Genomic DNA, 10,847 nt, shown 5'->3' with positions numbered 1-10,847 from the left:
TAGACGCCCTACAAACCCTTTCGAGTGCAGAGGTTATCTCGGGAGTACTGCGATAGGTAGGGCAGCGCTAGGAGTTGAAGTGGCCGCTCCATTAGCCTCAACAAGAGCAAGAAGGAAGCGTAGGCATCCACTAGCGACAGAAATGCAGTACTTACAGACATAGAAAAAAGGCATTCAAGGATTCAACAATGTATTCAAAGTACTGTGGCTATAGATTAAGATTTCGTCGCTGAAACTCAGAAATTATGACGAAGCTACATAAGAAAGAAATAATCTTTGCAAGGTTCAGCATTCAAGCTACCTGTACCTCTCTGACAACTACAGCCATAGCCAGAGATAGTAATAAAGTGGCAACGGAGGAAGGGCAAGGGTTTTAAGAGAGAGGGGAGCTGAGAACGCCTGCGCCACAGTTGCAGAATCCATCCTCTTCGCTCGCACACAGTGTATAGCTATACGTAAAGATACATATATATAATATTATATAATAATAATAATATTCTATTAATAATACTAGTACTACAAATAATATGTATATATACAATATATATAACATATGGACCTGAAAACCAAGGGCTGTTGTAGCTGGTTAGGTAGTCTGCTACGTAGCTGTCACCTTTCGATTGTATAGAAGGAGATGTTTGCTTTCTCCATTGAAATACACACATTCCCTGCTTCTCCTCCTCGCGTCTAAAGGCTGCGCGGCTGCTGTTCCTTGCATGCCTCTTGAAGCCTCTAACAGCGGCAGCAAAGTGCACCAGTATCCACTATTATTATTATATTGCACTCTCCCTAGATACCCCGTTGAGTACAGCTGGGCAAGCATGAAGACAAAATTAAACATAAGATAGTCATCTACACTCGCAGCCGTCAAGGACACGTTAACACGAGACAGGAGAAAGGGCTAATCTTTCAACGGTAGCGGCTGCTACTGCTGATGCTTCTGCTTCCGCTAAAGCTACTGACTGTACTGCCGCTACTTCCGCAGCAGCCAGTAAGTGTTTCTGGTGCTTCTGCTGCTTCGGTATCCTCTGCAGCAGCAGTTGCTTATCAGGGTTTCCTGCTGCTGCAGTTGGATGCCTTGCGAAGACAACCCTCCCCCTCTATCCCTCTACTATTGTTTTGCTGCACAGGAATTTGGTGCAAAGCGGTTTGCTGCTGAGCAGATGCGCTCTAGCAGCAGAAATAAAAACGACACAAAAAGCAACGGCAATCATGAAACAAACATGAAAGAAAACACACAATATAATTGCAGCCCTCTCCCCTCCACTGCAATAATGCTTGGAGGAGTTCCGTGGGGCCGATGTGATAGCTGACTGCATGAATGAGATTTTATTGGCTTTGTTTTTCTTTGAATCTGTAGCTCAGTGAACAAACAAAACTTAATAATGTTTGAATTCGCTGCTTTCTCTTTTTTAACCCGCAGTGGATCAGCCTTTGCTGCTCCAGGCACTTATTATATGTTCCTTTGTCTAAACATTGCCCCAATCCTTTGCTTGTGGCTTATTTATTTATTTATTGTAATTCGTTCTTCTACTTCGGTGCGGGTTTTGTCTGTCTAAGCTTCTTCCTACATGCCTGTTCTGATGCTGCACCTCCTATTTTCTCCTCTCCTTCTCATTGACCCTGCCACTGTTGAAGAGGCGCTTCTTCATTGCCAGGGAAACGACAAGAATCCACCGTCACTTGTGGGGTCTTCTGGCGATGTTTGGGGTGTATGTACACTTGACTGATCTGCAGTTTCTGGTGTTGTCGGTGGCATCTGAGGTGTATATGCACTTGAAGAGTACGCGGTACTTCTTCTACTTGTCTGTGTTTGGGGTGTATATTCACCTGATATGAACCATCCTGGTAGCTGACTGTGGCGAGCAGAGCCCCCTTGTCTATCATCCCATCTCCAAATATCTTCCAATGAAGCGGGTGATGGCTGATCCTCTCTCTTTTCCCGAGGCACTCTACCGACACTTTGCATTGTTGTTTCGGCGACGCGTTGGGGTTCCGTAGAAATCTCCTCTCGAGGTGTAGGGGCACCTGGAGGAGCATCACTATCATCATCATCATCATCATCATCATAATCAGCATCATCATCATCAGCATCATCATCAGCAGCTGCAGCAGCAGCCCTCGATTGCTCCCGAAGCTGCAGTATGTCTCCCCCTTGCCTTCGTAATCCTTCGCGTCCTCCCAAACCAAAACCGCTTAATAGCCCGACCCCAAACCCAGGAGGAACTCTTGGTCTCCTTGCAGCACCAACAGCAGTACCAACAGCAGCAGCCAACTGCTGCTGCTGTTGCTGCTGAATTTCTCGCCCTTGCCCTGCTTGTTGCACAGGCGCTGTAAAGTCAGAGCCTACGAAGGGCCCGACGGCAGCCGCAGACGGCGCCCTATAATCAACGGAAGCACCGGGCGAGAAGACAGAAAGATGCTCCTGCAACTGCACCAGCTGCTGCTGCTGCTGCTGCGGCTGTTTGCCATGGCGACGACCCAGCTGTTGTAGGAGCTGTTGCTGCTGCTGCTGCATCTTGTTCAGTTGCCGCTGTACCTGTTCCAGCTGCTTCTGTAGCGCTTGCGTCGGCGACGGCTGCTGCTGCAGCAGCTGCTGCTGCTGATGCAGCTGCAGCTCCTGCACCTGTTGCTGCTGCAGCAGGTGCTGCAGCGGCTGCATGCTTCTTGGCTGCAAAAGCAGCTCCTGCAGGTGCTGCTGCTGCATGCTTCCTGGCTGCAGAAGCTGTTGCTGCAGCTGTTGCTCCTGCGGCAACTGCTGCACCCGCTGCTGCAGCTGCAGCCGCCGTTGCTGCTGCACCAGCTGCTGCGACGGGTGCTGGAGAAGTACAAACTGCTGCAGTTGTTGCTGTTGTTGTAGCCGTTGTTGCTGTTGCAGCTGCTGCTGCACCTGTTGTTGCTGCTGTTCCCGGCGTTGTTGCTGCTGCAGTTGCTGCCTTTGCATGCTGTTGTCTTTTCCCCTACCTGGCAGAATAGGTGCTGTGAAGTCTGACCCCACAAACACCCCTCTTCTTTTTTTGTCTCTGTCTCTGTCTCTGTCTTCGTCGCTTTCGCTATCGCTGTCTCCTTGTTCGCTGAGATCAAGCGCCATCACTTCTCTGCTGTAACCAGTGCTGCTGCTGCTGCTGCTGCTGCTGCTGCTGGAGGAAGAAGCAGCAGGAGACAGAAACAGCGACTCACCAGTAGATTTCAATGCCCTCAACAAACCTGGAGCAGCATAGCCTCTCTCCTGACTCTCTACCGCCTTTTCTGCGGGGGGCCCCTCCGATCCTTGCTGCTGCATCCGCGATAACTGCTGCTGAAGCTTCAGCAGCTGCTCCTGCTCCTGCTGCCGCTGCTGCCGCTGCTGCCTTAGCTGCGGGCTCTCTTGCAGACGAAGCAACGCGGGTTGCAGCAGCCCCGGCCGCAGCTGAGCCTGCTGGCCCAGCAGTTGCTGCTGGAATATCTGCGCTTGTAGCTGCTGCTGCTGACGCAGCAACTCCTGCTGCTCATTCAGGTGCTGGTGTTGGGGCTGCTGCAGCAGCGGCATCTGCATCTGTTGCTGGTAATGGTAGCGATGCATGCTTGACATGGGAAAAGGCAGCCGCATGAGGAGCACATTCGCTTTCTGTAGCTGTTGCTGCTGCAATGCTTTCAGCTGCAGTTGCTGCTGCTGAAGTTGCTGTTGCTCCAGCTGTTGCTGCTGCGGTTGTTGCTGCTGCAGTTGTTGCGGATGCAGCTGTTGCTGCTGCAGTTGTTGTTGCTGCAGTTGCTGCTGCTGCAGTTGTTGCTGCTGCAGTTGTTGTTGCTGCAGTTGCTGCTGCTGCAGTTGTTGCGGATGCAGGTGTTGCTGCTGCAGTTGTTGCTGCTGCAGTTGTTGCTGCTGCAGTTGTTGCTGCTGCAGTTGCTGTTGCTGCAGTGGCTGTTGTTGCTGCTGCAGTTGCTGTTGCTGCAGTTGTTGCTGCTGCATTTGTTGCTGCTGCAGCTGTTGCTGCAGTTGCTGTTGCTGTTGCGGCAGTTGCTGTTGCTGCTGCACTTGCTCGTGCTCCACGTTCTGCTGTTGCAGCTGTTGTTGCAGTTGCTGTTGCTGCAGTTGCTGTTGCTGCTGCAGTTGCTGCTGCTGCAGTTCTTGTTGCTGCAGTTGCTGTTGCTGCAGTTGCTGTTGCTGCAGTTGCTGTTGCTGCAGTTGCTGCTGCTGCAGTTGCTGCTGCTGCAGTTGTTGCTGCTGCAGTTGCTGTTGCTGCAGTTGCTGCTGCTGCAGTTGCTGCTGCTGCAGCTGTTGTTGCTGCAGTTGCTGTTGCTGCAGTTGCTGTTGCTGCAGTTGCTGCTGCTGCTGCTGCTGCAGTTGCTGCTGCTGCAGTTGTTGCTGCTGCTGCAGTTGCTGCTGCTGCTGCAGTTGCTGCTGCTGCAGTTGTTGTTGCTGCAGTTGCTGTTGCTGCAGTTGCTGCTGCTGCAGCTGTTGCTGCCCCAGTTGATCTTGCTGCAGTTGTTGCTGCTGCAGTTGCTGTTGCTGCAGTGGCTGTTGTTGCTGCTGCAGTTGCTGTTGCTGCAGTTGCTGGTGCTGCTGCAGTGCCTTCTGTTGCAATTGCTGTTGCTGCATCTGCTGTTGCTGCAATGCCTTCTGCGGCAGTTGTTGCTGCTGCAGGTGCTGTTGCTGCAGTTGCTGTTGCTGCAGGTGGCGTTGCTGCAGCTGCTTTAATTCTAGTTGCTGCTGCTGCTGCTGTTGCTGCAGTTGCTGCTGCCTCAGTTGCTGTTGCTGCTGCAGTTGCTGTTGCTGCAGTTGCTGTTGCTGCAGTTGCTGTTGCTGCAGTTGATGCTGCAGCAGTTGCTGTTGCTGCAGCTGCTGTCTTTCTAGCTGCTGCTGTAGTTGCTGTTGCTGCTGCACCTGCTGCTGCTGCAGTTGCTGTTGCTGCTGCACTGACTTCAGCTGCAGGTGCTGTTGCTGCAGTTGCTGCTGCTGCTGCTGGTGCTGCTGCAGTTGCTGTTGCTGCAGTTGCAGTTGCTGTTGCTGCAGGTGCTGTTGCTGCAGTTGCTGTTGCTGTTGCTGCAGGTGCTGTTGCTGCAGTTGCTGTTGCTGTTGCTGCAGTTGGTGCTGCTTCAATTGCTGCTGCTGCAGTTGCCGTTGCTGCAGTTGCAGTTGCTGCTGCTGCAGTTGCTGCTGCTGCAGTTTTTGCTGCTGCAGTTGCTGCTGCAGTTGTTGCTGCTGCTGCAGTTGCTGTTGCTGTAGGTGCTGCTGCTGTTGCAGTTGCTGCTGCTGCAGTTGCCGTTGCTGCAATTGTTGCTGCTGCAGTTGTTGTTGGTGCTGCAGTTGTTGGTGCTGCAGTTGTTGCTGCTGCAGCTGCCGCAGCAGGCGCTCCTCTTGTTGTCTATGACGTATTTCTGGAAATCCGAACGAGGCCATGTCAGCAGCAGCAGCAGCAGCAGCAGCAGCAGCTTCTTCTTCTTCATCTTTTTCTTCATTTTCATTTTCTTCTTCTGCGCTTTTTCTTTCTGCTTCTGCTTTTGGTGCTTGTTGCTGTAAATCGCTTGGAAGGAAAGTGACTGCCTCTGCTGCTGCTGCTGCTGCACTGCTGATAGCACGGAAATCGCCTACGCTTGCTGCTTTTCGTGCTGCAGCAACTGCAGCATCTATGCACAGAGCCTTAACGGTCTCTGATACGTTCCTTGGGTTCTCTGCTGCTTGCTGCATATCTGGTTTTGTAATAATAAGATTAGGACAAGCTTTATTTTGTGCTCGCTGCAGCAGACTTGCTGCTTCTTTATCTACAAGAACATGCTGCAGCCGCTCCCGGGTAACAGCAGCAATAACTTTCCCCTCAACTCTAGAAACAGCAAATGGAACTGCGCCTGTTACTATATCCATACTTTGAAGCAGCCTGTTGAGGGCAACAGCAACATGTCTTATTGCTGTTGCAGTAGCAGGAAGCGTTGACCTGGTGCCCGTACTGCTGCTGCTTCTGTCCTCGTCTGCTGCTGGCCCCCTCTGCTGCTGCTGTTGCTGCTGCTGCTGATGATGCTGATGATCCCGCAGCAGCTCTTCTAGAAGCGCTAGCAAACGGTCTATAGGGCAACATGCTACAGGGGGCCATTGGGGGCGTCCACCGACGCTCTTCCCCAAGCTTATGAATGTCCTAATAATGTTTATTCGTTGATATTCTGTTTCTGCAGTAGTAAACGAGCTTAAAGCAGACAACTCTACCACAGCAAACCTCACAATACGCGTTACAATTCCTCTTGCTAGAGAGCGGGGAAGACGGTGTACATACACCCGACAGTACTGCCCCAACTCCTGCAACCGCAGCAGCAAAGATGTAATAGAAGCAGAATTAGGAATGGTTCGCTTTAGACTTCCAGGCCATAGCAGAGGCGTAGCTGTCCATGTAGGCTCTCCTCTTGCTGCTGCTTCTTTAGCAGCAACCCCCTTCGCTCCTCTATCTAGCAGAAATGCTGCGGCATAAACACCTGCTCCTTCTTCCTCTGACGAATCAGATTCATATCCTACTCCTTCAACTTCTTCCTCAAGAGTTGCTGCTGCTGCAGCTGCTGCTGCCGCTGCTGCTGCTGCTGCTGCTGGTCCTCGTCTCCTTCCTGGGCCGGTTAATCCAAGAAGCGATGTTGCCGCCGTCTCTGTTGCTCCTATGCCTCCTGTTGCTGCTGCTGTTGGTATTGGCATTGCTGCTGCTGCTGCTGTTTCTGTTGTTGGTGTTGCTGCTGCTTCTGTTCTTGCTGCTGCTGCTGCTGCTGCTGCAGGGGTTGCCCTGGGGAAAGGGGGTAAACCGACTTCAAGCAAGGAAGCCACAGGGTCTGGGACTGCAGCAGCAGGGGAAGCTGCTTGCTGCATTATTCTCTCTACCTTTGTTGCTCTCTGTCTTTCTCCTATTGCGGTTTCATCTGTCCTTCGTCTTCGCTCTTGTGCTGAGGCTTCTCCCTGTGTCTCCACCTTGATGCTCTCTCTGTCTCTTTCTCTGTCTCTGTCTCTGTCTCTTTCTCTTTCTCTTTCTCTTTCTCTGTCTCTTTCCCTGTCCCTTTCTCTATCTTTTTGTCTTTGTCTGTCTCTTTCTCTTTGCTTGTTTCTTTGCCTTTCGCTTTCTCTGTTTTTTTCTCTCTCTCTTTCTCTCTCTCTTTCTCTGTCTCTTTCTCTTTCTCTTTCTCTGTCTCTTTCTCTTTCTCTGTCTCTGTCTCTTTCTCTTTGTCTCTCTCTTTCTCTTTCTCTTTCTCTGTCTCTTTCTCTTCCTTTTTGTCTATCTATTTGTCTCTCTCTTTCTCTTTCTCTTTGTCTGTCTCTTTCTCTGTCTCTCTCTCCGTCTCTTTCTCTGTCTCTTTCTCTTTCTCTGTCTCTCTCTCTTTCTCGTTCTCTTTCTCTTTCTCTTTCCCTTTCCCTCTGCTTTTGTTTCTCTCTTTCTCTCTTTCTTTGTCTGTCTCTTTCTCTCTGTCTTTGTCTTTCTCTTTCTCTTTGCCTGTCTCTCTCTCTTTCTCTTTCTCTTTCTCTTTCTCTTTCTCTGTCCCTGTCTCTGTCTCTCTCTCTGTCTCTTTCTTTTTCTTTTTCTATGTCGGCGTCCCTTTCTCTGTCTCTGTCTCTTTCTCTTTCTCTCTCTCTCTCTCTGTCCCTGTCTTGTTCTCTTTCTCTGTCTTCTTCTCTTTCTCTTTCTCTGTCTCTGTCTCTTTCTCTGTCTTCTTCTCTTTGTCTCTCTCTCTCCCTTTCTCTTTCTCTGTCTCTTTCTCTTTCTTCTTCTCTGTCTCTTTCTCTTTCTCTTTCTCTTTCTCTGTCCCTCTCTCTGTCTCTTTCTTCTTCTCTTTCTCTTTCTCTTTCTTTCTCTCTTTTTCTGTCTCTGTCTCTGTCTCTGTCTGTATCTCTATGTAGAGGTAATCCCCTCTCTTCTTCTTCTTCTTCTGTGTCTTCGCCTGATGCCTCTTCTCCTGAATCCTCTCCTTTGTCTTTGTTTGTTTCTGCATTTTTAAGCTTTGTTTTATTATTTGTCTCTGTTTGTTGTGTCTGTATTATATCTACCTCTTCTTCTGTCTCTCCAGGTGTCTCCTCAGATGTCTCTTCATCTATTGAACTACCGCTGCTTTTGTTGCTCTCATCTCTTCTTTCTCTACTTTCACTGAAAGTCTTTTCAAACAAATCCACAAACATCTGCAATACAGGGTCTCCTGGGAAATAGCTTCCGCGAGCTGGAGCTGCTGCTGCTGCTGCTGCTGCTGATGCTGTTGTTGCTACTGTTTCTTCTGTTGCTGCTTCTCCCTCTCGGGACCCCAACAGTTCCTGCTCCCCCTCCTGTCCCTGTTCCGCTGCTGCTGAGACCTGCTGCTGCTGCTGCTGCTGCTGCTGCTGTTGCTGCTGCTCAATATACCCTTTCACTGCGTCGTTAGACAACGAACTGCTGCTGCCACCTCCCGATGTGCCTTCTCCACCTGCTTCAGCTTCTCCTGTTGCTGCTTCTGCTTCTGCTTCTGCTTCTGCTGCTGCTGCTGCTCGTTCACAGGGGTCTCCATCTGCACCAGAGGAGAGCCGCCTTGGGGCAACCCATGTTGCGTGTGGCTGCGTATTGCGAGAGATAGACAAACCGCAAGAGAGCAGCATAAACACAACGCCTAGCACTGCGCCAGCAGCAGCAATAGCAGCAGCATCAGCTGCTGCTGCTGCTGCTGTTGCTGCCGATCCTCTCCGGCTGAATAGATGCCTCCAAATGTTTAAGAGGGATTTTGCTTTGCTGCTACCCCATCTGCTGCTAAGAGGAGATTGTCTCTGATCGGGGGAAGCCCAACTCTCTCCTTCTACAACTCCTTCTTCAATGGGGTGTACGTACACCTCCTTGTGCTGTCCCTTATAACTTCTCTCAAGCGGGAAAGCAGCTGCAGATGTGACGGCGGTCTCAGCAAAAGCCACTAACAGCTGCTGCTGCAGCAGCAGCAGCTGCAACAGCAGCAGCAGCACGCCCCCCATCCAGCTGACTGGGGGCAGAAGCATATTGCATCTGTTTCTATCTCGTCAGAAAACAAAAGAAGTAAGAAAATCCTTGAATAAACGAATACACTTTGCTGCTGTTGTTGTTGCTACTGCTGCTGCTTTTCGCTGTTATCGCTGCAGAGACGCCAGAAGTTTACTGCTGCTGCAGCGTTTGCTGCTGCAGAACAATGCGCGTAAATGAGGCCCAGCAGAAGCACTACCCCTGTACAGCCGAGAGAGACGGCAGCAAGGCAGCGTCAGCTTAGCGAAAAGAAAAGAAAATCAACCTAATGAAGGAATAATATCCTCATAAGAACTCCTATATGCAATAAACTCTACGACAAAAACAATGTTCGCATTAACAAAGTATAATATAATCGACAAGAGACGTAAAAGGAACAAGACAAAGGAAACTAAGGTATACTGTACTTGCAAGGGTTATCGCCGCTGCAGCAGTGTATTGAAGCAATGGAGAGAAGCATAAGAAGCAGAGAAAGCTGTTATTATATAAAACCAAAGAGAAACAAAGCAGAAGCAATTCAAGCTAATCGCCCAGTACAGGCGTTTCTCCTCTATCTCTACGTTGGCAGCTCGGGTGTACGTGCAGCTCCAACAGAGCCACTATAACAGCATTCTGAAAGGTAGTGAAGAATAGAAAATCAATAAAATACAATTAAAAACAAATAAAAGAGAAGAATAAAACGATTATTCAATAAATAAGGCAGCAACTAATAACAACCAGTGGGCCCCACGAGCGCATAGGAGGCCGCGCTCGATGCAGGCATATTCAACAGGGTAGAAGCGCCTAAAACAAGCTTTACACCTATTTATTTTGAATTTAATAAATAGAAAATGCATGAAAATAATTAAATAATTTAAATTCAACCCTAGGCAATCAGAACACGATGCTGCAATGCAGCAGCATCGATCAGGAGGTCCAGTGGAAGCCCCCAGCCGCTTGGGAGGACCAGCGGTCTTGCAGGGAAAGAGAGAAACATAATTCTTTTATTATCATCATTAATATTAAATAAACAATAAATAATAAATAAATAAAATAATATACACTTGTTTCTTCTCTCTTTCACACGGAGCATCTTTCTTTCGTGCACTGTACACTGCAGCAATGTTCTTCAATGAGCACCCCTCGCACGCATTCATATTATTGAAAACCAGAAGCAAAAATTATAAATTTAGGGTTTAGGGTTTAGGGTTTGGGGTTTGGGATATACATTGCCGTCAAAGAGAAGCACTTCATACCTAATCGTGACGCAGCGGTGCAGTGTTTTCACTTAAGTACCCATACACCGAACTGAATGCATTGAATTGCATTATTATAAATCTATTTATTGATTATACGGACTAGATGATACATCTAGCTGCTTATACACACCAAAAGCAGCAGTTACAAACAGCAGATACAGCCTGTAGTGCATGCAGCGATTTCTTCGTATGCAGCTTTTAGGGGTCTTCTTCTATTATTGCATTCATACAAACATAGACACATAGCACACAGCGGAAGAAACGAGGGCTCGGTAGGTTCGTGAGGAGAAACCCTATTTGTTTCCTGAGGTTTAGGGTTTAGGGTTTAGGGTTTAGGGTTTTCTTTTGTTGCAGCAGCAGAGGGTGATACACTCAAACCCCTCCGATCAATATAAAACTAGTATTATTCTTTCGGTTATGAATAGTAATAATATTATTACTAGTAGTATTTAAATAATATATTTAAAAAGAAAAGGAATCAACAGCATCTCTCGCGCACTCTAAGAAAGAAGAACAAACTAAGCCTGAGTTATCTGCACGTTTTAAAATGCATTACTTAAAGACAGCAGAAAGACAAAACAAAAGCACTTCTATTTTGTGCTTTCTTCTCCTTTCTAAACACCATAGATATATATACTTACATATACTTCTCCCTAAT

At 48.6% G+C, this 10,847-nt stretch overlaps 1 protein-coding gene across 1 annotated transcript; it reads right to left on the bottom strand.

The window, feature by feature from the left end:
* Positions 1 to 1,648: 1,648 nt before the first annotated feature.
* Positions 1,649 to 8,950, bottom strand: EAH_00013360 (hypothetical protein, conserved; the record flags this gene model as incomplete). The annotated part of the gene is made up of 1 exon (XM_013394488.1): positions 1,649 to 8,950. The coding sequence occupies one exon, from the start codon at positions 8,948 to 8,950 to the stop codon at positions 1,649 to 1,651; it is 7,302 nt and encodes a 2,433-aa protein (XP_013249942.1).
* Between the last annotated feature and the right edge of the window lie 1,897 nt (positions 8,951 to 10,847).

Source organism: Eimeria acervulina, genomic scaffold (assembly GCF_000499425.1).
Source record: "Eimeria acervulina Houghton genomic scaffold, Eah_scaff76, whole genome shotgun sequence".
NCBI lineage: Eukaryota > Apicomplexa > Conoidasida > Eucoccidiorida > Eimeriidae > Eimeria > Eimeria acervulina.
The sequence above is the reverse complement of the archived record's forward strand: the minus strand, read 5'-3'. Positions and strand labels throughout refer to the sequence as shown.